The 24,832-nt window shown below is 53.3% G+C and overlaps 1 protein-coding gene across 1 annotated transcript in view; it reads right to left on the bottom strand.

Annotated features, from left to right (window-relative positions):
• The window catches only part of Sptbn5 (spectrin beta, non-erythrocytic 5), a 48,573-nt gene that overhangs the window by 231 nt on the left and 23,510 nt on the right, over positions 1-24,832 (bottom strand). Inside the window, 43 exon segments of the mRNA XM_048793061.1 lie at positions 158-221; positions 1,078-1,163; positions 1,260-1,351; positions 1,486-1,572; positions 1,893-1,964; positions 2,280-2,384; positions 2,548-2,724; positions 2,933-3,122; positions 3,266-3,483; positions 3,756-3,911; positions 4,814-5,008; positions 5,270-5,474; positions 5,589-5,785; positions 6,578-6,790; positions 7,024-7,210; positions 7,403-7,659; positions 7,735-7,872; positions 8,426-8,572; positions 8,717-8,807; positions 10,957-11,129; positions 11,721-11,798; positions 12,075-12,263; positions 12,451-12,613; positions 12,845-12,966; positions 13,133-13,246; positions 13,909-14,023; positions 14,113-14,228; positions 15,708-15,803; positions 16,028-16,219; positions 16,336-16,485; positions 17,141-17,308; positions 17,665-17,769; positions 18,195-18,344; positions 18,514-18,717; positions 20,059-20,238; positions 20,463-20,573; positions 20,679-20,793; positions 21,600-21,745; positions 21,999-22,134; positions 22,534-22,691; positions 23,658-23,774; positions 23,999-24,199; positions 24,442-24,628. Of these exon segments, the coding sequence (XP_048649018.1) occupies positions 158-221; positions 1,078-1,163; positions 1,260-1,351; positions 1,486-1,572; positions 1,893-1,964; positions 2,280-2,384; positions 2,548-2,724; positions 2,933-3,122; positions 3,266-3,483; positions 3,756-3,911; positions 4,814-5,008; positions 5,270-5,474; positions 5,589-5,785; positions 6,578-6,790; positions 7,024-7,210; positions 7,403-7,659; positions 7,735-7,872; positions 8,426-8,572; positions 8,717-8,807; positions 10,957-11,129; positions 11,721-11,798; positions 12,075-12,263; positions 12,451-12,613; positions 12,845-12,966; positions 13,133-13,246; positions 13,909-14,023; positions 14,113-14,228; positions 15,708-15,803; positions 16,028-16,219; positions 16,336-16,485; positions 17,141-17,308; positions 17,665-17,769; positions 18,195-18,344; positions 18,514-18,717; positions 20,059-20,238; positions 20,463-20,573; positions 20,679-20,793; positions 21,600-21,745; positions 21,999-22,134; positions 22,534-22,691; positions 23,658-23,774; positions 23,999-24,199; positions 24,442-24,628 (6,363 nt within the window).

Raw genomic sequence — 24,832 nt, 5'->3', positions numbered from 1 at the left:
CAGGGGTAGCTGAAGGTTCTCAAAGGCAAGGGACCCCCCATACCCCAGCAGAATAGGTCAGAGTTCCAGGACCTTGTGTGTGAGAATAGCCTTGGTGCCAGTCATTGAAGCTCAGAATCCTCGCCCCCGACCACCACCACCTACTCAAGCATCCCACCTGAGCAAAGCAGCTGCATTCTCTGCCAGGAGTCTGGCCTTGGGTTCCAGGCTTAGATTCTGGGCTGTAGAGCAAGGGAAAAAGGACAGTTACCCTGGCTCAGACCCAAGCCATCCCAGGCAGCCAACTCCCCTGCTGCTCCTTCCTCTTGCCCCTGGAGGTTTTGCCCTGCTCTACTGAGCATCCCACATGGACAGTGAGGGTGAGCAGTTTCCCCAGGGCATCCTGTCTCCTGGACACTCAACACAGCCAGGAGAGGAGCAGCCTGGACGAGTGGGAGGTGCTGAAAACTGAAGAAACTTCAGGTCTTTTAGGAGTTGTGGGAAGATGTCCACAAAGATAGAGCCCAGGGGAAACTGAGGAATGGGGCCAGACCCTAGGACATTCCCTGATCACACTGTCAACACAGAGCCTTGCCACAACCCAACAAAGGCTAAAATGGTTGAAGGGGGTGCTTTCTGGTGTTCCTCCTGGTGGTAGAACCGGGCTTGATCACTGTTCACAAGACCCCTCAAGGAGGTGGCATTCAGAGGTGTCTGAGGATTAGAGAAATCCCTCAGGAGCAGATAAAGCAGAACCTGTAATATCCTTGACAGAACAGAATCCACAAGGATCCTGGCAGGAAGGGCTTGGGTGTGGGTTTCAAAAGTGGTAGACTACAAAGGGGGTGGAACAGGACTATGAGGCAGCTGGGGGTCAGACAGGCTCCACCTCCTACCAATTAGCTGCGTAACTTTAAACAAGTTACTTAGCATCTCTGGGCCTTGAATTCTTTGAGGAAAGAAAATAAGCCCCAGGTATTTCTCAGGGGTTAGAAATACTTGATGTGAAATTTTCCAGTGCCAGTTGAACTGGGAGTTTAGGACCCAGGGAATCAATACCCTGCCCCTGCCATCACCAATCCTTCCCCATAAGCCTACCTGCTGCACTGCCCAGGGCTTGCCGCCAGCGCTCAGCCTGCTCTTCAGATGGTGCTGCAAACAGGATCTCTGCCCCGTTGCTCAGCCTGGCACCCAAGCAGCCATGGGTCAAACTCAACCACTGCCTCCAACCACTGCCTCCAGCCCCTCAGCTTTATGGCTGCAGGTGGAGTCAATCTCACCTTAAGGAGAACACATGCTTCCTGCCCTGGTGGTCCTTCATCTTCTCACACTGGGCTCCCTCAAGGTCAAGGGGGACAGTGGAAGCCACTTTCTGAGGAGAAATTAGGTACAGGGTAACTGTGGACATCTACGCTTTTCCCTATGGATTTCTTTCTGTCCTCTGACCCCTTAGCCTTGTCTCCAGCCCTCAAAAGTCCATTTCTTGCTCCCTTTGCTATCTGGTACCTCCACTGCCATCCTCTCATCCAAGAACAACCTCAGAGAGCTGCCTTCCAAGGCCCCATAGCAACTGTCCCAGGAGCTGGCATCATGCTGTGGAGAGAGGTGGTGAGGTAGCACACAAAGGGGAGGCGACAGCCAGGTCTGGTCCCATCATTTGTCCAGAGCCCCCCAGGGGAAGTCCTGGGCTGCACCAAGGTCATTAGAACCAGGAGGGACTCTAACAAGGAAACCAAGAAAAGTAGGAAGAGAGGAGCAGCCCTACCCCTTCTGGGTGGGACAGAGGTTGTGAAGTACCTGGGAGCAGGGACTCAGTTGCTCTATCCAAATCCAAAAGACAAGCCCCAGGTGGCACTTCTGAGCCAGAGTGGTTTTGCAAAGGGGGACTGCATGGGGAATTTTCTGGCACTTACCACCTTCCCCCCAGGCAGGAGCTGCTGCTTAAGCTCGAGAGACCCCTTCATGGCAGGGGTAGTCTTTGTCTCCTGAAAAGATGGGATCAGCACAATGATCCTTTTCTGGAAGGTCCTCCTAACCTGCTCCTACTCTACTTTTTTATTTCTAATGTCCCTCAACTCTATGGACAGTGTGCCCAGCTCCTGCTGATTGTTCCAGGGGATGGGTCCTTACCACCTTGGGTTCCTGGGCTCCTGCTGTCTGGCCGTATGCTCCAGGGAGATGCTGGTGGTGAGGGGAGCCCTGACTTTCAGGCTTAGAGACTCTCCCCATGCACTACCCTCAGGCTCTGTTCTCCAGGTGTACCAAGCCTTTGCTTGCCCCTTGCCCCAGCGTCTCCGCACCTCTGTCATCTTCTGCAGCTGGGCAAACTTCTCCTTCTGAACTGCCAGCAGCTTTTCTAAATCCTTGTGTCTGTGGAGCAGCAGCTCTACATCTGACACTGAGCGCTAGAGAGAAGTGAGTCAGGGTAAGGTCCAGTTTATTGGGTGCTGAGAGCCTTCCCTCACCCTCCGCAACCCAGCCTGGGTGACCAGTGAGTGGAACAGCAGTAGGGTCTGTTCTGGGCCATGGCTGCCAGAGGACATTTGGCTCTGGGCAGTCTCCACTCACCCCAAAACTGGGCTCCAGCAAGAGGCCCTCCCTGGAAGCCAGCCAGGCATCTGCCTGCTCCACACCCTGCCTCAGCTTCTGCAGATCCCAGGTCTGTTTGAGGCGTTGCTGGCACAGGGTCCACTCTGCCTGGAGCTCCTGCAGCTGCCAATGCAGGTCCTGCAGATACTCTGCCACCTGAAAGGGAAGGACAGCTGCAATGAGAGCTGGGCACTCATGGCACTCCCACTCCAGGAAGGGCAGGAGAACCAAATTGAAAGCAGAGGGACCTTCCCCGTTGTGGCCGCTCTTTCCCTCCCTGGCCTTCCTGTACTGCTGGTTTTCACACCTGCTCAGGTTCCAAGGCATTGGGAAGTTGGGCTCATCCCACCCTCTATGCTCACACCTCCAGGGACATAAAGTGGCCATTTTCCACCATTTTCTGCCCTTCCTTTTGTATGTCCTGGGCTTGAAGGCAATGTTCCTGGATTTCTTGCTGCAGTTCTTCATGCTGCCCAAGAAGCTGCTCAGTCCCCACCATGTCCCCAGCCAGCTCCTGGGAAGACACCAGCACCTTCCTCTCCTGAGCCCATGCTCTGCAGGGAAAGAAAGCTGCTACCAGAGCTGGCAGGACAGCCTGGGGGACAAGGGCAGAGACAGTTCTGCTCCCCCAAATCCAGGATGACCGCCATCTCTCAAGGCAGAGCTGAACCAACTGCCAAGGCAGAAGACCACCTACAATAATTCCCGGCAGTGCCCAAGGAAGGCATGGCCTTGGGCAGCCTGTGCCAACTGCTGGTCCCACTCCTGCGCCTTCGCCTCCAGGGTGGCCCAGGCCTTCTGCACCTTGGCCAACTGCTTGGCCAGGCCCTCTTGAGCCTCAGGGTGCCACTGGCCCAGTCTGCAGGTTTCCATCTGTACCCGTGCCAACTCCTTTTTGATAGCCTCCAGTTCTCTCTGCAACCAGAACACAAGATCAGCCCACAGTCTCCCCTTTGAACCCCCATTCATGCATGTTCCCCATTCAGAAGCCCAGGTCTCTCTAAGGAGCACCCTACATTCTGCTCTATAATCTGGGCCAAGTTCCAGGGCCCTGAGGGGGAAGGCCCAAATAGAATCCCTGGGTGCAGGGGACTCCTGTGGACCTCTGGGAAGGGGCTGAGATGAACAGATACACTTCTGGCTTCTGGGAGGTGCTCAGATGGGCAGGCCTTGGGCAAGGTCCTCACCTGCAGGCGCCTGTGCTGGGGCTGCAAGGACTGCACAGATGACACGCAGTGGCTATGGATCTTTCCCTCAATCAGGGCAGTTTTCTCCTGCATCCAGCCCTGAAGCTCTGTCACTGCCTTTTCTAAGCCACGGACCTCTCGGGCTGCAACCAAGTTCTGGGAGAGAAAGGAGGCCCTGCTGGGGCTGCATTCTGTTCCCAGGGTCCCTTCTCCCTGAGACATGGCCTCTTCAGTTATCTCCTTTTGAATGAGGATGTAGTGACTCATCCATGACCCCCAGGAAATGTCCTAGACGTGGCAGCTATACAATGAATGTGATGTTACTGGGGTTGAGAAGGAGCTTTCAGTACTCATCTCATGGGAAAGACAAGCATGGCCCTGGAGTGCTTGAGGACACATCCATTCATGTAAAGAGCAGGCTGGTCTGTGGGAGGGTCTGGGCAGGCCACAGCTGTAGCATTTCTGCTGGGGCCAGGACAGGAGGAGTGGGTTAGCTCTGGAGCTGACTGCCCCAGGCCAGGATCCTTGGGCTGTGGGGTCAGCCAAGGACTCAATGAGCTGGACTGCTCTCAGAAACCAGCAGCTGTGGTCAAGAGCTAAGGTTCTGGAAGAAAACGGATTTCCTTAGTGAACAAACCCACTCAGAGCATTTAGATTTGGGGAGTGGGTGAGGGAGAAGGGGGAGAACTTGGCACTGCAAGAGGAGAGAGCACATGGAGTTAAGTGTGAGACTGTTGAAGAAGAGAAGGGACAAGGTTTGTCTTATTAGAACTGGAGCCCATGTTTGGGAAAGGGAAAGGCTTCAATGGATTTAGAAGCTGGCCAGACACACTACCTGATGCTTCTTGAAGCTGTCGATGGTACTAGGAGGAAGCCAGATCAGTTGAGAGAGCTAGATGGGGGGACTGAGGCCCCCACCTGCTTGTCTTTGGGAATTAGACCAGTGCACGCATGCACACACTCCACAGCTGATAGGGCTGCTTGTTTCTGGTCCTGGCAGTGAACAGGATGGGCCAGCCCCTTGGCTACCCTGTCCACCCTGGTCTGTGGGTGCCTACCTCTGTACGCACTTTGATTGTCCTGTCCAGCCTCTCCCAAGTGGCCTCAATGCGGCTCTTCTGGGCTTGAATCTGGGGATAGTACCTGGGTGCTCCTTTCTCCAGGGGCCTTGCCAGATCCCTCAGGGCCTGCACCTTGACCTGCCCCAGGCTCTGGATTTCCCTCCTGAAAGCATCAAACTTCTCTTCCAGCACCTGCAAGGTTGTGGAACCAGGTAGTGTCACTCTGAAGGTAGTGTCTAGAAGCCTGTGGAGCTCATGAAGAGCTTGGCAGGATCCAATGGCTACATAATCTGTCGGCCCTGGTTCTAGAACCACAGGGATCCTCCTAAAGATGCCCCTTCCCATTTCCTTGCTGCACCCCCACGGCATCCCTCTCATCCTCAAACACAGGCCTTCCTCACTCTTGCTCAGCCTGAATTCACTGTCCCCCAGGTTTGCCCAGGACTGACCCACCTTGACACTCTCCAGGTCCTGCCCATAGTCCTGGGACTCAGCGATGGCCACCCTGGTGGTCAGCCAGGCATCGAGGAGCAGGGTCTCTTGCTCCAGTTGGTGGAGCTGTAGCTGCTCCTGCAGGCCCTGCCCCCTGCCCTCCAACCTCCGGAGCAGCTGCATGTGGGCCTTGCTCACAGCTTGCAGCTGAGCCAGCACCTTGGGGCTGCAGCAGGAAGGATAGTTAGGACTGGCACCCTTCTGCAGGCTGGACTAGCTAGCCTCAGGCACCTCTGTGGGGGGCACTCTTCTCCTCCCAGGAGGGTTGGCTGTGGCCCACCTGTCTGGGTTCTGCCTGCTGTCCAGAAGGGCTGCTGACCGCTGCAGCTGCTTCATGCGCTGACTGAATCCCTCCAGGTCTCTCTTGGTGGCCTCCAGCTGACGCAGAAGGGCCTGTGTGGCCTCAGCACTCTGGCCCATGTCCTCACTGTCAAGGACATGGCCCCGTTCAGCCAGCCAGGATCCTGCTTCCAGGAGCTGGGGTGACAACAGATCATTTTTTCCCTGGATGAAGACTCTGGGACTCTAGCCTGTGATTTGTGGCCTTGAGATTTAGAGTCATAGTTGTCAGCTGGAATCCCCTGGTGGAGGTCCTCACCAACTCCTTAAGCCTGCGCCCCACCCTGGCAGATTCTCAACAGGTATGGATGAAGTCTGAGCATCAGTGTGTCTTTTTCTTTTGTTTTCTTTTGAGACTGGATTTCACTATGTTGTCCAGGCTGGTCTTGAACTCCTGGGCTCAAGTGATTGACCCTCCCCTCCATCTTGGCCTCCTGAGTAGCTGGGACTATAGGGAACACTGCCACGCCTAGAGATCAATGTTTCCTGAAGGTTCCAGGTGATTCTTTTTTCCACACAAAGTAAAGACACTTTATTCTAGATTCCCAGGCATAGATTTTGTTTTTGTCACATGATATTAGAACAAGATTTTAGTCAATTTCCTTTCCATGTTTTTCCTTTTTATTTCTTATTACTTCATCTAATTTCTCTTCTTATACAAATGTATTCACCATTGTGAGGTAGTTTAGGGAGAATCACAAGATGAAGTCTCCAGGTGATTCTGATGCAAAGCCCTGGCTGAGAACCACTGGTTTAGAAGAAACAGTGAAACAAAGCAAACAACCCAGTGGCCTGTTTTCTGGGGAACAGGCAGATGAAAGAACTTGGGACGTGAAACCCCTTAGTGGGGGAGAGAGAAGATGCACAGCACTTGGCCCTTGCAGGTGATTCTCAGGTCCAGCCCTCCCCCGCTGCGCTCCACCTTCTCACCTCCATCAGAAGCTCTTGGGCCTCCTGGGCCTGCTGCAATAGCAGCCTCCTCCGTGCCATCTCTGCTTGCAGTTGGTCCAAGGCTGCCTCCAGCTGCTGCACCCGGGCGGCCACCTCATGGGCAGCAAAGTGCCCAGCCTGCACCAGCTTACGCCCTGTGCCTACCACCACCTGGGTCAGAGCCTTGTGGCTGCTCATTTCACTCTCCAAGTTCTGTAGAGGAGGAAAAATAAAATAAAAACAGGGATGCTCTGACACTTGGGGTGCCTCAAGGGTTGTGCCTGAAGCCTCATGGCACCCCACAGACTTGTTCCCCTGTCCCAAGTTCACAAAGAATCCATGGTGCCCTCCAAAGCAGGGAGAGCCTAGTTGGGCCATAATGCATATTCCTTATCTGTGAATTCTTCCCACTTTTGAAGGCAGCGCCTCCCAGCATGAGCCAGCACCTGGTGCTTCTCCTGAAGGTGCCGCACAGAGCTCAGGCTCTGGCCATAATCCTGGGCAGTGGCCAAGGGCAGCTTCTCCTGCACCCAGGTCATCTCCTCATCAACATCCCTGAAGAACTTCAAGAGGAGGCTCTGGGCCTCCAGGGCTGCCCTGCGCTCCTGCAGGGGCTCTCGAAGACTCTGCAACCTGCAGCAGGGGAGGGCAGAAACAGGAGGGGAACATGGTATTCAGAACTGGGCCTAGACTGTGACATAGAGTTCACCCCCTTCTGTGACCCTCATCATGGACTGGGGGAAAAAATGAGAAGACATGAGCTGGGAAGAGGGGGCGGGTGTCCCTCTAGGGAACAGAGGAAGAGGAAGAAACATGCTGATCTACCTCTGAAGCAGCTGTTGGGCCTGCTCTTCCACATCTTTGGCGAGGCAGTAGCCATCCCGCTTGAAGGTCTGGGCCTGACCCAGAAGGGCCTCAGCCTGCCTGGTCTGCATGTCCAGGGCTACTTCCAGTTCCCCCTGTGCCCCCAGGAGCTTGCCTACCCCAGGTAGGTTCTGGCCTGTGAAAGGGGCTTTCAGCTGGCCCTCAATGGGCTCCAGCCCGCTCTCCAGCTCCTCTACATTCTGCTGTAGATATAGGACCTGGGACAGAAATGACAAGGTATAAGGGGGAGGCCAGAGCCCACCCAACTGCTCCATAGCATGTCACAGCCTCACCTCACAGGCCTTCTGCAGCTTGGTGACTTTCCTCTGGCAGTTGGCCTGCAGCTCAGCCCAGAGCTCTTCCAGTTCCTGCAGCCGCTCTTGAATGGTCTCTGAGGCTGGGTGGCCCCCATGAAGCAGTCTCTGCCCCTCCTGCATTCACAACATGACATATACCTCACAGACTCAGGACTGCTGGTACCACGGCCCTTGTATTGGCTTCAATGACCAGCCCCACAGCTATGTGATCTTGGGCAAGTTTCTCAGCCTCTCTGAGCCGTATGTTCCTCATCCATATAGTGAAGATAATAATAGTAATTTGTTTAAGTGAGATAGAGTGTATGAAATACTTAGTAGGTCACTTTATGTCAGCCTGGAGTCAAGACCTGCCTTTGTAGGTAAGAAAAGGAAATGTTTTTAAAGGTGTTATGTTTTGCTGCCTCTACCTACATAACTGCTTATCTGCACTTAACTGCACTTATCATGTCAAAACGTTACCTTTAAGATTATTGAAAAGTCACTACTTTTGGAGAGGGAACCCCGAGGAAGAACCTGCTGCATGCCGGTGCATGCCACTACATGTCAGTGCAAGGCACTAGCACAAGGAAAGCACTTGATGAACATCAGCTGTCACAACCATGGTTCCAGACCAGCTTCCAGGCTCTGAGGGGCAGTCTGTGGCCCCCTCAGCCCCATGGTGTCTCACCTTCTGCAGCTCCTGTTGCTGGGGAACACTCGCATCCAGCTCAGCCTGGAAATTCTGCTGCTTCCGTAACTGTGCTTGCAGCTTGGCTGGGTCCTGCCAACCTTCTTCCAAAGCCACCAGGTTCTTCTCCCTCAGCCACGTGGCCAGCTAGGTGCATGGGGAGGACCAGGTTCTGCAGCCTTGGACTCTCCTCTCTCCCTAACTTCTGGGGTGCCCTGGAAGAAGGGTGACCTTTCCCTGGGGCATCTCCTTCCCCCACCCACAACCATTCCTGCTCCAAGAAAGGAGAACCTCGAGTGAATCCTGCAGAAAGGTTTGCAGCTGCTGCAACTCCTCCAGCTGACGACCCCGGGTCCTTACTCGCTCCACCAGTGCTTCTTTCCTGCAGAAGGAGGGTCTCATATGCCCCCAGTCTCACCCATCAGGACTTGGAGCTGCTACAGGTGTGTATATGCGTGTGTAACATGTGCACATAGCCTAGAACATCTTTTCTTGGCATCACAATCCTGAATCAGGTTTCCTTTGAAATCATGAAACATTCCCTCTATATTAGTGTTTTTTGTGGGCTGAGCTGTATCCCCTATGTTGAAATTCTAGCTCCTGGAAATTCAGAATGGGACTGTATTTGGAGATAAGGTCTTTGAAGAGATAACCAAGTTCAAATGAAGTCATAGGGGTGGACCTAATCTGATACGATAAGTATTCTGAATGAGGTCACAGAAACACCCAGAGAGGAAGGAGACCATGTGAGTCCAGAGGGAAGATGGCCACCTATAAGCCAAGGAGAGAGGCCAAGAAACCGACCCTACTGACAACTTGATCTTGGACCTCTAGCTTCTAGAATTATGAATAAACAAGTTTCTATTGTTTATACTACCCAGCCTGTGGCATTTTGTTATAGCAGTCCAAACAGACTTATACAGTATCTAAGCCACTTTTTAATTATGCATTATTAGTAGTAAGAATATTTTAAGCAGGCACTCCAAATGTAGATAGATAAAGATAGATAATATTTAACATAATTTATGATTATGACAAATTTAACACTTGAAATGTAATATAGGTATAAATGTTATACACCAATTTATGCATTTTATATATGTGCTTCTGTACCAATGTATTAAGTACATTGCCACATACATGAAAATAAAGATTGTAAATGAGACCTACAAGAGATATAGGAAAAGAGGTCCTCACATCCCTTCACCCCTGTAGACTCTGTACACTTCCCCACCTGAGTTCCCCACACTAGTGAGAGTGTGAACCCCTCTGCCAGAGGATATGGTGGGTGGTGGAGGCATAGATGGGCCTAACTGAAGGGAAACCTCCTCCTGAGGATGGCAGAAACCCGGGAGGGGACAGGGTGGCACTGTGCCAGAATCAGCCAGGCCTGCCAGGAGCCACCCAAGGTGACAGAGACCAGCAAACCAACATTTTCCATTTGTCATTTCAAATACTTCCTCACACAGGTGAGGTCCACCTGCAAGAATGGAGAGGGTACATGTATGACTGCACATGTGGAGCGACTCCACATTGTGCACAACCAGAGAAATGAGAAGTTGTGCTCCATTTGTGTACAATGAATCGAAAAGCTGTCTGCTGTCATGTGTAACTGATTAGAACTAATAAAAAATAAATTAAAAAAAAAGAATGGAAAGGAGATGGCCTGGAATCACAAAATTAATAGGCCCTGGTGGGCTCCCTGGGAAGGATGGTCCTTGCTGATGTGGGGTCCAGCTTTTGGCCATATCTGCCTCAATCTTAAAGTTCAAGAGCTGGACGATGCAGCGGAACTGGATGAGCTTTCATGAGAAAGACTTATGAGTCTGGTGTCTCATAAGTGTGCAGCTCATGTGTATCTGTGACTGAACTTACCTAAGTGTAAGAGATCTGCTGCCTGCCTGTGACTGAGATGGCACAGACCCCCAGAGACAGTATTTTAGCCCCTTGTAGATTCAAGACTCCTCTATGACAGAGAGGAACTTGCCTCAAGTTCCACCTGTAGTGGGTGGCAGAGGAATCCAGGGCTGTCTGGCACTAGAGGGCTAATGCTCAAGCACTGTGCTCTGGTGCCTTCCTTTTCATTAGATTGTTTGCCCTCTAAGTTTCTGAGTGTGTTCTTTTTAGTAAAACTCCCTTTTAGGGCTGTGGCTGTGGCTCAGTGGAAGAGCGCTTGCCTAGCACGTGTGAGGCACTGGGTTCGATCCTCAGGATCATATAAAAATAAACAAATAAATAAATAAATAAATAAAGGGATTGTGTCCATTTACAACTTAAAAAATATTTAAAAAGCTCCCTTTTATTTCAGCTGAACGAAGAAGGAAGTGGGATTTTCCATGTGTCGCTGGATGTCCATAACAGGCCAATACATTGCAGGGCAGGAGGGGTGGGGACCGTGGCATCTGAGCTCAGCCCTTGGAAAAGGCTGGTGAGCATGGGCTAAGGGTAGAAGGGTAGAAAGGGAAGAGCTGGGATGCCAGGTACCCATGCCATCCCACCCACAATTCCCATCACCCCAGAGCTACAGGCACCTCAGGAGCATGGCCTGCCACTTGGTCAGGGCACTCTGGGCCTCTGGCTGTCCACCCTGCTGTAGGCTGTGGGCTGTGGGCTCCAGTGTGCTGATCTTTTCCATCTGTACCTTCAGGCCCTGCTCAAGCCTCTTGTGCTTCCATAGGAGGGTCTCCACATTGGCCAAAGAGTCCTAGGGGGAGCATAACCAGATGGTGTTCACAGGGCTGTCCCCTCCCTGTCCTAAGCTATCTGCTCCCCGCATTCCAGAGCCTTCCTGATAAATCCTCTTCCACCAAAGAATTGCTCTGTCCAAACCCATCTCTTGAACCTGTCAAGGCGCTTCCAGCTTTCTCAGCCAGGGGCATTGGTTCTAGAGTCAATTTCCAGGCAGGCAGAGATTTTCCCCTCTCTTCTGCGCTCCCAATGAGACTCTGTCAGCCTGGAATTATTTTCTGAGGTCTCTATAAGTTCCACTTGTCTGTCACAGGGTTTGGGAGGCAGTGGAAAAAGTGAACGTCTGGGTGTGTGGGAAGAGAGGAGGGCAGTGATGAGGTGGGTGGGAGGGAGGTGAGGAGGGGACAGGGCCACAGGCTCACTTTCTAGCTCCCAGGGTATTCCCCATGGGGCTGACCCTGGGTGCACGAGAAGCACTGATGGGTGAGTAACTGCTCAATGTCTGATGTGCTGGAGGAGGAGGAGGGGACCCTTGGCCTGGGGAGCCCTACTGGCTCAACTCAATCCTGCTCATGTACCTCCTCTCCAACTCCTGCTGGGCACCTACCCCAACACCCTCACTGATTGGGGAAACTTCCTGGCAGTATAGCCAACATTCCACCTTCTCCACAGAGCTCAGAAATAGCTGGTGAGAAAAGATAAGGCAAAAGAAAGTCAGCAGAGTGTCTAGTTGCTTCAGGGGAGGTGACCCTTTGGGGGACCACATGGGGAAACCAGGGGCCTAGCTCCAGGGATCAAGTCCATGCCAAGCCAAACCTGTTGTGGATAAATTGAGCAGGGACGGGTGGGAAAGCCATGGCTCAGTAGCCCCTCTGGCTTTGGCTCTGGAAAGCGAAAAGGGCTGTGGGACCAGTGCAGACCCTGACAGTGAGGACAAGCTGGACACTGGGGTGGTACCTACCTGCAGCTCCAGGGCCTGCTGCAGCTGCCGCTGGTGCTCCTGCCAGGCTCCTTGCAGGCCACTCAGCTCCTGTTCTAAAGCAGCCAGGGCCTGCCGAATGCCAGGAGCTGATGGGTGCCCAGTTGCAAGTAGGCGCTGCCCGGTGCTTTGAACCAGACTGATGCTGTCTCTCCGGGCATCTATCTCAGCCTGGAATGGAACTGGGCTCAGATCCTCCTGCAGGCTGAGGGCTGCAGGAGGCCCAGAGGGAAGGAGAGAGGTGAGAAAGACAGCCGAGCGGTGGGACAGAGAAAGGATGCAGGACAAATGGGAGTTAGGGGAAGGGGCAGCAGGGAGGAGATAAAGTCCAGAGAGGCCCAGTGACCCTGCTGCTCACCTTGCGTGCCTGGTGCTCGTCTAGCATGTGTCTGGCTCCTGCAGGGCTGCAAGGGGCACCTTGCAGGTCCATCTCAGCCCGCAGCCTCTGGGCCCAGACCAGCAATTCCTGAAGCAGTGCCTGGAGCTTCTGAGCTTGGTGAAGGGCATCCAGCAACTCCTTCCTACCCACAGGGCTCATCGGCTAGTCCTAGGCCACCAGTCCCCTCTTTCCCCATGCCCACCCACGTGGTCTCCTATCCCTTAATCCCCTCAGCACACAAGAGCCCTGTGCTGGGAATGAATGAGTTGGCAATACAGAATCTTAGGGGAAAACAGGGACTGAGGGGAAGTATAGAGACTGAGATTCTGGAGGGAATGGGTCAGTGAGGGAGTGAGGCCCAGGGGGTTCATACCACTTCTGGGCTCTGCTCTGGAGTTGCCACCAGCTGCCCATCATCTCTTGCTTCTTGTGACTGAGGCCATGGGCTGCCCCAGGTCTTCTCTGGCAGAGGTGGCCCACTTTGTGCTCAAGGGACTGCAGAAGAAGTCAGGGTCAGAGGCTGGGTAGGGGAGGCTCTAGCTGTGGAAAGCCCCTGGCGTGTGGCTTGCAGGATCTTAAAGCCCTTTCTGCCTTCTGGCTGCTAGGGACCACAGGAGGAGGCATTCATGGCCTGGACCAACTTGTACCCCCAGCTGCATACCTCCACCTGAACCTGGATGAGGCCCATTTCCTGCTCCAGCACCTTGTGTTTCCACATCAGCTCCTGAATGCTCTCCAGATCTTTCTGACCCTCTAGGGTCTGGATCAGGGATCCCTGAGGGGTGAGGGAGAGAGGCCTTTATGGGTTTGACCTTAGATTCTGCCAGTTTCCTCATTCTGCAGAGGGCTAGGCAGCCCCACAGTGGCAATGTGGAAAGAATCCTCTTAGGTAAGAATCTTTGTATGTGTGGTGCTTTCTAATATTTTGTTTCTTTTGATTCCCATCCCTGGGGAGGTGGAGACCTTGGAGGAAAAGGGGCAAGCAGCACAGAGTCCTGGGTCTCTCTGTGTGAGGGTAACTGGAGCAGGAAGAAGCTGGGTGGGCCCAGAACAGGACCCTGTTTCACGTGGGACTTCCCAGGTTGCATGTGACTTTACTTCCTTCTGAACAGCTTTTAGCGCCTATATCTGTGTGGTGGTTGAAATTACCCTGGCACAAGCCTCCTGTAAGGTTTTGGCTTGCTCAGGGGCTGGAGGAAACAGAGGGCATGTTCTGGCCTCTAGTCCTACAGCACATCTGGGGGAGAAAATGAGCAGGTGGGCTGGCTGTGGAGCCTGCAAGTGGGTCTATACTCTGTTGTTGATCCCTTATCAGATGCCCCCAGTGGAACTCTGATAGGGCCAACCTCTAAGTGCCGAGCTGAAGAGTGGAACACCAGGATACTTTAGGTCTACTTCCCTGACTCAATGCACAAGGATCCCCTTTTTACTGCTTACCTTCTCCCCAATCCTCTCAGTGATGTAATCCAGCTCTCTGCACAATGTATGTATCTCCAGGGCCCCTTCAAGCTGCTGCTGATACTGGAGCAGGTTGCCTTGGAAACTCGCCCACCTGGCCAAGGGGTGGTAGTAAAAAGGGGAGCCTGAGATGGCTGTCTGCCCATCTCCTGGCCCCCCTGCCCTGCCCAGTCTGGGACTGGCCTGTTGTTGAGCTGACTTCGCCGCTGGCAGATGGTCTTGACCTCCTCAGGGTCCTGGTTTTTGAGCTGCAGTGATAAGTCACTGATGCTCCTGATGTAGGTGTCACCCACTGTGTCCTATGGGGGAGGTGCAGGTAAGGCCACTGGTACCACCTGCTCAGAGCCCCTTCCTGGCACTTCAGTTGGCATTCAGGAACTAGGAGCAGTGTGTTTGAGGCACATGAAGCAGTTACTTTCTTTCCTGTGGCAGGGCCAGAGGCCACCCCTGCCAGGAAGAGTGAATGATATCAGCTTAGAGTCAGCAGCTCCAGAATCTCTCAGACCAAGAGATCCTCTCCCAGGGATCAAGACCAGAAGCTTTTAAAGTTAAAATGCAGGGGCTGGGGCTGTGGCTGAGTGGTAGTGCTCGCCTAGCACACGTGAGTCACTGGGTTCAAACCTCAACACCACATAAAAATGAAATAAAGATATTGTGTCTGCCTACAACTAAAAAATAAATATAAAAAAAGTTAAAATGCAGCTGGTTGGAATAAAAGAAGGAAAAAAAAAGGAGTAGAGGGACATGTGTGTTCCAATCTTCTACAGTTTGGGTGTCCTGCCCTCAAGGATTAGCCTGGGTTGAGGCCACTTCCAACTCTTTCCCTGCTATACCATCTGGCACAACATCTGTATGTTGCTACCACAAGCAAAGGACATGTTCAGATTAGGCAATGCAGCCTTTAAAAACCATCACATAGGGCTGGAGTTGTAGATCAGTGATAGAGTGCTTGCCTTGCATGTGTGAAGCTGGGTTCTATCCACAGCACCACATAAAAATAAATAAATAAATAAAGGTATTGTGTCTATCTACAACTAAAAATATTTTAAAAATAAAAACCATCATATTTTTTTACATCAAGGGGAGGAGATTAGAACACTTGAGTTCTAACAGCTGATTGTGAATACATTGCCAAATCGCTTTCTTCTATACCACATAAGAGAAACAGTTCTGGTGTAATTCATAGGGAGGGGATAAGAAGGGATGCTAAGATACTGAAGTAGCCACACTGAGGGAGGGATTGACTACCTACTACACCCAGGCATATGCAATCTCTTTTAATTTTTTTCTGAAGTAATTATAGATGCATAGGAAATTGTAAAAGTAGTACAGAGAGGCTCCATGTACCTTCCCTAAGCTTCTCTCTTGGTGACATCTTATGTGCTATGATACAATAATAAAACCAGGAAATTCACATTGGTGTAATACTATTAACCAAACCAGACTCGACTCTGCTCTCATCTGTTGTTGCTGTTGTGTGTGCGTGTGTGTGTGTGTGTGTGTGTATGTGTGTAGGAAAAACATATGTCTGTGCAGTTTTTTCACAGGTAGAGACTCATGTAATTGCCCACCACCTCTGAGGCAGGCATGATCCTCAATACAGAGGTGAAGAAACGAAGTCCTGATCAGAAAGAGGCTGACTGCATGTGTGCAAGCGGTGAATGCAGAACTGACACTTGGGCCACACCCTTCTCTGTAGCCCATGTTCTTTCACTGCTCCCAGCTGCATTTCCCAAAGGGCGATGCTGTGCCAACCCCTCCCTGGCAGAGTCCCTTACCCTGGCCGTGGCGCTTTGGACCTCACGGAGCCTTCTGCAGAGCCGCAGGCAGTGCTCCAGGTCCTGGCCCAGGTCACCCGTGTTCACCATCACCTCCTACAGAGGCCAAAGGAGGGGAAGACAGCATGCTGAGCTCTGGCTCCAGGCACCCAGCTCCCTGGCACCAACTACTGGGGTAGGAAGGGGCAGGTAGAGGCTTTGGGACTACCTTCCAGGACAATCTCCTGTCAGGGAGCCAGAGAACCATGGGCCTGTGCTCCTCCCTGCCCCGACTCTCAGCCTCCAGCCCGCAGCCAGCCCCTGCTCAGCTGGGTTTCCACCTTTTTCTGGATCCAGGCCTCTGCAAGGTCCACTCTCTGCAGGAACTCCAGGAAGTTCCGCTTGTCTTCCAGGTCCCGGCCCCGGAGAGCCACCACCTGCCTCAACTTCTCCCAGTGCTTCTGCAGCACCTGTAGCCTCTGAGCAACCTCTCCTGCCCGAAGGTGGCTCTGTGCCAGGAGAGCTTCCCCCTGCTAGGGAGAGAGGGGACAGAGAACTTGCAGGTGCCTTTCTTCCTGCCTGAGACCTTACCCTGGGTCATCCTGGAGTCCACACTTTAAAGCAGGCTATAACTTAGGGCTGTTGTTACCTTGGCAACTGAAGTCATGACCTGCTGGTGGGCCTGGACCTCAGACTCAAAGGCCTTGTGTATCTGGAGGTGCTTCAAATAATCTTTCAGGTCCCTAGGAGGGATCAGCTCTCTCAGCTGCTGTGCCCGCTCCTGAATCCAGTCCTCAGCCTGGTGGGAGTGGAAACATAATTCTGTGATGCCTCAACCTCCAGGCTGCCCCCTCAGCTGAGATCAGGTGGTGGGTTACTGGCCTGGGCCAGGGCCGGCAGTGTGTGGTATATTAAATGGGTTCTAGAAGGTAAATGAGATGTCCCAGGCCTAGCTGGCTCCCAGCCACAGGAAGTGGCTAGGTGGGGGGGCTTGCGGTGGATCTCACTTCAGAGATATGACCCCTACTCCTGGGACCCTGAACTGTTCCGCTCATTTCCTTGCCCCTTTGTTCTGGCCTGGCTAGCACTCAAGAAATAAGTCTCCACACACTTGCTTAGAATCAAATGTTCTGTCCTCCAGCATGGTGCCTGGGAAATAATTTAACTCTCCAAATCTCAGTTTTCCTCATTACAGGATTATGGTATAAAGGTCATCTCCTTTCTTCTATGGTGCTGGAATTGAACCCAGGGGCCCTGAGCTACATGCCAGCCTTTTTTATCTTTCATTTTGAGACAGGGTCTTGCAAAGATGCTGAGGCTAGCCTCAAACTTCTAGACCTCTTGCCTCAACCTCTCTAGTAGCTGGGATTCCAGGCGTGTGCCACTGTGCCCAGCTTGAAGGTCATTTTAATCTTCCAGCTGTGGTCCAAATGGGTGGTGGGTGGCCCTCTTACCTGGGCAGCAGCCCTGGTGAAGCTGGCTATCAGCAGGGAGGTCTGCAGGGCATGTCCTCGGCTCTCTGCTAGCTCCTTCACTAGAGCCTGGTGCTCCAGTATGCTGTGAAGCAAGTCCTGTCTCTTGGTGCCTGGGAGCACCTTCAGCTGCTCACACAGAAGTGCCTCCTGTGGGGCAGAAGCAGGGCTACTGGTTTCTCACCCTGGGAGACTAGACTCGGACTGGCCCCAGGACTCACAGTCCTTTCTTCCAGAGTCTTGGAGTTTTTCCCTCAGCCTAACATTGCCAAGGGCTGGTCAATCCGCTGCTCCCTGGTGACCATGTGACATGAACAGAACCAAGCACCCACTGTGGCCCCTCCAGCATTGCCCACCTCATCCCTGACCCTCACTTAAGCCACACATACTAGTCTGCCCCACAGATATATCAGTGCTGCCTCTGGGTGCTTGCCATGTCCCCCACACAGGACTCTTTCCCCATCCCCAACACTCTGACTGTGCCCAGGATTCCCCGGGTCCATCACCTTCTTGTCCTGGGCAGTCAGCACCTTCTGGAAGATTACATGCTTATGGATCAACTGTTCTACCTCTTCCACCGAGCTGCCCAGGGCACCGGTTTTCAGGGATATCTGGATCAGGCCATGGAAAAGTCAGAAGCCATTGAGGGCTCTCAGCCAGCATGCCCCTCCCTGTGCTGAGGCAGTGCCCCTGGGCGAACCAAGGGCCTGGCTGTGGCTGTGGCTGATGTAAACACTGGGCACAGGCAGAGGAGCCACGAGTGTGAGTGAGAGCCTGGGTTGGAGCCAGCAATGCCTTGACTTCTGTACAAAGTGGGGAGTATGACCAGTCTCCTTTGGGGCTTAGTCTGGGGTCAGAGATGGGGAGGAGAAGGCCTGAAACTGGCCTGGGGCCCAGTGCTCCACCCTGGCCACCTGAGAGGGCTCACACACAGCCTCTGTGTTCATGTGAAAGAAAATGCCAAAGATTCAAGGGAAAGGGAGGAGTGGAGAGAGAGATAATGCCATGTGAGGTGGGACGTGCCCAGGGGACCTGCCTCCTGTGCCATGAGGATCTTCTCCAGGTGCTGGCACCGTCTGAGGAGGAGCTCTTCCTGCTCCACAGCCTGTAGCCTCTCTTGTTTCTGTGACCAGGCCTGAAACACCTGGTCTCGCTCTTCCTGCAGGGCTCGTAGCCCATCCTGGACCTGGGGATGGGCACGTGGAGAGGCAGGGCTGGGGATGGTGGCATGAACAAGATGGAAGTGGGTCCCAGGGGAAGCCTCTGAGGAGAGGCCTGTGTGCCATAGAGATCCCCAGGAACAGGCATGCTAGGTTAGGTCAGGGTAGGCTGGGAGTGCCAGGAAAGGGGCCCACCTCCTTGGTGGGTGTCCCTATAGCCAGAAGTGCCTGCTGGCCCAACTGGGAGGCCTGATGTCGTAGCTCCTCTCGGGACTCCAGCTCTGCCTGAAGCCATTGGTGAGTCTTGAGCTTGAGCAGGGTGCTGCTGGGCCCCTGGGAGCTCTCGTCTGCCTGCAGTTCCTGCTTCATTCTGGCTGCCCAGGAAGTGTAGTCCCACACCTGATCAAGGAGATGAGGAAGAAATGTGGGTGGCAGGGACCTAGGCATAGAGGCACAATTGTAGCCCACTGGAATACACTTGCACATTGAAGCCACCTGAGCTGTCCAGGGTTGGGGCCTCAGGTGAGGTGCTTGGAGCTATTGACACCTGTTTTTCCATCCTCCCTGGTCCATGAACCTTCCATGTGTGTCAGGCCCTCCCCCTCACCAAGACTCACTTCCTTCCTAAGCACTTGCTGCCCTCCTGCTTAGCATCCCTTGTCTTTCTTTACCATCTCTAAAAACTTTACCTGGAAAATTGGTGACAGGAGATGGTTGGCAAAGGCTGCTGAGTAAATAGCTCCCCTGCTCTTCTAGGGCTGAGGCCTTCTTTGCCTCTGCAGCCTTCCCTGTCCATTGATGTCTTCCTGCTCTCCCACTCTGAGCTTCTGAGCTAACATTTACAGTTGTCTTCTATTTTTTTTTTCTGTAAGAGATTGAACCTAGGGGCGCTTAACCACTGAGCCATATCCCCAGCCCTTTTTTATATTTTATTTAGAGACAGGGTCTGGATGAGTTGCTTAGGTCCTTGCTAAGTTGCTGTCTTCTATTGATCTGTGGATGATCATAGTGTCAGAGCTGGAGGGACTTGGGCTTTTATCCAAACAATTCATAAGGGAAAGGGGATAGTGACACCATTTATGTGTCAAATTATAGGTGCTTGACTGGCAGAGAGTAACAACCTAGAGCTGAGTGCCTTTCTCAGAGTGCTACAAAGTGACAGAGTGGCACCCTAAACTCAAGCCTTTTCATAGTGTCATAGGTTGAGCTTCCTGGTCTACCAGGCATTGGAACACAGGGACTCCTGGGACCTCACTACAAGGCTCACTGTTCTCATTTGATTCCTTGGTGTATTAGGCTCACCCACCCACATTGGGTGGGTTCCATGAGGGCAGAAATTTCATCTTCCATATCACCCTCCTTTCTCCACCCACAGCTCCTAGCAGAGGGCTCAACACAGATGTTAAATAGATGCAGGTTGATCCAGAGGATATTGTCTAGAACATCTGGGTCTCCAATAATGGGCTCTCACTTCTCAGCCCTGGCCAGGACCCTGTCATTCATTTGTGCTGGCATTCATCCAAACCTAAGAAGTCCCTGCCATGTCCCCTGAGCTCCACCCGTGAACAGCCAGACTAACATCTTGATGGGTTCATATTTTTCATGTTGTTGTCCCATTCCCCCCCAAAGACACCAGTTTTCTTTCATTAGTGCATGCACACACAAGGTATAATACATCGCGCGCGCACACACACACACACACACACACAGAGGCCCCTCAAAAGGGGAAGAAACTCTCACTGCTGTGTGGAAGCGGGCCAGGAGGCATGCCCGCTCCAGGTGGGCCCTGTGCTGCTCCACTTGCAACCACAGGTTCTTCCAGGCCTGTGTCACAGCTTGCTGCCTCTGCTGCATGGCACGGGCCTGAGGCCCTGGACACAGCTTCTGCACCCTCTCTCCAGCCTCCAGCAGTTTCTGCAGCTGTTATCATATAAGGGATAGAGAGGAAGGGTTGCGTCCTCAGAGGCCTGACCATCCCAAAATGTGTCCCTCACAGAGAACTCAGGTCCTCCTTGGGTCATGCCCTGCCATGCACAATGGGCCCTACTGGAGGCTGAGGGACAGTGGGGGAATCTAGGAGAACAGATGGGCCAAGCCAGAGGGACCTGCAGGGCTCAAGTTGGGGAGGCAGCCCATCTGCTTACCTGCTGCTCAGAGAGCGCAAGCTCACACTCGAGACCCTCCTGTCTCCTCAGTTGGGCTTCCACCCTATGTAGGTCCTGGGCCACATCACTGGGGAGGCTCATGGCTTTCTCCTGAGGACAGCAGAGGTCCACCAGGGTCAGGAATGGTGGGTAGGGTACTGAGCCTGGGAAGGACCCACTTCTACAAAGAATCCCTTCCTCCCGCTGAGCTCACACCTGGACCTGGTTAAGGGCCTCCAGCAGATCTCCATGAATTCTGAGGATGGTCTTGGCATCTTGGAGTAGTTGGCCTCGAGCCTGGGTCAGCTCCCACAGCTCTGACCAGGCAGCCCTGATGGCGGCACATGGGAGACCAGGGGATGAGCCTTGAGTTCCCCTCCCTTGTTAGGTCTGTTCAACCCTTCTCTTCCCTGGGTTGTATCCATAACTTGTCCAAAGCTCCTGAATGGGCCTCTTCCTTAGTGCCTCCTGCCTTTGGCCCATCTGCAAACCTCCCTCCTTTCCAGGAGTCTCTCTCTAGCTTCACTGTGAATCTGGTCCCTTGCTGGTATAATGCTCAGCACTTAATTGATCTCTCTCCTATGTGATACTCCTTACATTTTGCATATTTGATTCTCAATATATCAATCAGATTACAAATGCCTTAGGGGCAGAGGGCACATCTCTCCATTTCTCATTTGCCAGCAAACTCTGGCTGAGCTCAAAGGCTTCCACTAGGCCAGGCCCTGTGCTAGGGGTTATGAAAAGTCATAACCTTGCCTGAAGCTCACAGGCTGGGGGTGGATCCACACCAGTTGGGTGGAACCTAGGAAAGTGGTGTGTAAGGGTTGCATAGGAGGCAGTTATGGGAGCTGGGGGAGCCCATGGAAAAGCCCCTTCCCTGGTCCAGGAAGTCTTCCTGCATCTCCTCCTACAAGTTCTGGGATCAGTAGGTGGGAAAAAGCCCTGGGCAGGGCTGTCTCACCTCACCTCCCATAACAGACCTCAACCTGTGGTCTTCCCTGGCACCAGCCCCTCTCCAGATGGACAGGCAGAACCTGTGTGGGCCTTGGAGCATGCCACCCTCTTTAATACCCCAGACTCCCTGCCCGACACCTTCCCCTGCTCCCAGCCCCTGCCCCTATCTCCTGCACTCACTGCAGTTCCTGCTGCTTCCGATGGACCTTGTGGGCAGTGTTGTGGCCATGTTCCAGCAGACTCTTTGCCAGCTGCTGACAGGCTGCCACCCGCTGGCCACCCATCTCCATCTGGTGCTGAAACTTTGCAAACTTGGTACAGAGGTGCTGAGGAGAGAGGGTAATGGATGACACGTGTGGCACCCACTGGTCAGGCAGCAGGCAGCCTGGGGAGTGGGGCACCTCAGTGACCTACAGGAAAATGTGGGGTTGGACAGGCACAGCCCGCCTACTCTACTCTGAAGGCCTGTCCTTAGCTAGGACTCGTGACTCCACTGCACCTTCTCCATCCAACCCAGCAGGACCAGCCACCTTTCCCCCATAACCTGCCCCAGTGCTTCCCCCACCCCTGCCCCCTCACCAGCACGTGCTCATAGTTCTCTCCAAGGCTCTCCTCCCTTCTGGCCACCTGCTTCTGGCTGGCCAGCCAACTCTTCAGATCCTCAGCCTCCCTCATGAACTCATGCAGCTTCAGGGTCCACTCCAGCTCTCGACCCCTGTGGTGACAGCCCATGGTTCCCAAGGAGTTAGTTGCTGTCCCCCTGGGGACAGCTGGGCCAGTTGAAGGGAGTGACCTGAAGGATGGGGGTTTTCATGGTCTCTGCTTAAATTATGATCCAGGATTCAGGGAGAAGCAGGCACAGGAAGACCAGGGGAGGGTAAAAGGAAGGTATAGATGTGGGGAAGAGATGAATGGCCTTAAGTTGGGGCACCTAGTTCCTGCCCAGTGGGTGATGATTGAGGAATTTATGTATAAATAACAAAGATATCCTTCTCCTGATGTATCTCTATGGGCCTGGGGTCATACGTACCAACTTACGGCCGCGACATAGGGACAGTCAACTGAGGCTAGGACCCCTGAACCCACTGATGAGAGGGATTGCAAAGCCTCTCACCGTGAGGCTACCAGCTCCTGTAGCACCCACAACTGTTTCCGGAGCCTCTCCTGCATCACCCCCAGCTGCTCAGGGGCCTCTGGACCAGAGAGGGTTTGGGCTTTCTGGTCAAGTTTCTCCATGGAGCTCCAATGAAGAGCTAGTTCCTCCTGCAGCACCTGCCAACATAAGAACCCATGTAAGGCTAGGACCCAATGACTCTTCATCTATCCATCCACCCACCCACCTGCCCACCCTCCCCACACCTATCCATTCATCTTCCATCCATTCACTCATCAACTCATACACTCATCCATCTACCCATCCATCCCCATTACCCAATTCTGATGACGTACTGACTGATCCAGAAAATGAAGACATGGTCTATGTCCTCAGAGGGCTCATTGTTTAGCAGGAAAGGGTGAATAGTGGATGGTATGGGCCAAGGAAGGGAGCAGCACACTAGACCCCAAGCTCAAAGTGTAAGAGGCAGACAGAATAAAGGAAGCCTGGGCCACGGGCTGCATGGGACCAAGACTCTAGGCATATCCTAAAGGAATGGTTCACTAAAGGTTCTCAGGCACAGGACACATGGAAATAGTAGTGTCATGGGGTCCAAGCTGTGGAGCTTGTGTGGTTCTGAGAGTTCAATTCCAGAAATGAGGAGGGGGCTTCCAGGCCTCCTTCCCTTTAATTAGGGCATACTTGTGGGAGGAAGGAGGTTTCAGGAAGGGCATCTGGTTAACTCTAAGGGTGATATTCAAAGCCTGAGAGGAAAATACCATGGAAGATGTGGGGTGAGCTGGAGCAGGTGCCCCTGAAGGAGTAGAAAAGTGTTGGGGAGGAAAGGGAGGAAGAGGAAGCAGAGACACCCAGAGGCTGAGGCAGCAGGGAGAGGCAACAGAGGGAGAGTGTTCCCAGGTCCCAGTGCTCGGGTTGCATTGGCAGGAGGGAGAGCCAGGGAGGAGGAGGGTGCCATAGGAGTTGGGTGGGCAGTGGGATGGGGCAGGCCTGTCTTCAGGAAGAAAGAGCAGGGCTCTGTGCCTCCGAGAAGTCATATGTTCCCTTTGGGGGTGATACAGACCCCCTCTTCATGGTCCACCACCACCCAAGTCCACCTTGTGGGGTTGCTTAGGACAGGGTACCTGGTGCTTCCTGATGAGTTCCAAGGTAGCTGCCTCGTCCCTGCCATAGTCCTGACTGCTTGCCAGTGGCCGCTTCTCCTCTACCCAGCCCTCCAGCTCTGATGCATGGAGAAAGTACTGCCAAAAATAGTACCATTCACCTGGGTAATCTCAGACAGAACCTTCTCTCACCCACTGGGGATACTGTGCTCACCAGCAGCCTGCATAGAGGGGCTTCTGGCTATATGGGGACCAGCCAGCTCCTGGCGCAGGCTCTCACCACTGACTTCCCTCCCTGAGTGTGCACAAATGCTCCCTCACAGGGGCTGCCCTCCCCTGGCCTTGTGCTTTCTCTATCCTACCTGTTGGAAAGCAATGGCCTGCTGCAGGCAGTGTGACTGCACCTCACATGCCTGCTCCAGCTCTGCCCAACAGCCTTCCAGCTCCTTGCACTGCTCCCTGATGTGCTGAGCATGGGGGTGCCCAGAAGCTGCAAGGTTCTGGCCGGAACACAGCACCCGTTGCACCTGCCCTTGGTGGGCTCTCAACTCTGCTTGGAGTTCCTGCCACAGGAAAACATGACAGGCATTGCCTCTGAAGTTCCCTTAACTACAGGGTCCAGAGCAGAGGCATGGATGTGACTTCAGCACTCAGTTGTGGTAAGACCCCAGATCAAGAATAGCTAGGGCAGATATGGAATCCAGGAAAAGGGACTTAGAGGCCAGAATACCCTGAGTAGTGGCAGAAGGCTCCTAAGGTCTGGGAATGGGATGTCAGGGGTCCTGGGAGGAAAAGGGGCCACCACCTTGTGCTTATGTTGAAGGCTCTGGGCACTATCCCAGCACTGGGTGTAGCTGGTAGGGCTGGTCCTGGGCATGTGCTCAGCCACCCATGTGAGCTCCAGGTTGCTCAGGTGGTCAAATTCATACAGCTCAACTGAGGCTTGCAACTGTAGACACTGGGTGGCCAGATGGCTCTGCAGGGACTTGAACCTGAGTGGAGGGAGAAGATGGAAGAAGTTGGGAATGGGGCCAGGACCAGACCCATTGCTTCCTTGGCCCAGCCAGGGACCTATGAAGAACAAGGCCAGCGAATACAAGAAAGTCATATTTGAAAAAGGGTAGGCAGCTGGAGGCACAGGGCCCACTTCACCACCCAGGGGACCTGCCTGACCAGACAGGGGTGTCCTGCTTAGG

This window comes from Marmota marmota, unplaced genomic scaffold, assembly GCF_001458135.2.
Source record: "Marmota marmota marmota unplaced genomic scaffold, marMar, whole genome shotgun sequence".
Lineage (NCBI taxonomy): Eukaryota > Metazoa > Chordata > Mammalia > Rodentia > Sciuridae > Marmota > Marmota marmota.
Note: the sequence above shows the minus strand (reverse complement) of the source record. Positions and strands in the feature narration are given on the sequence as shown.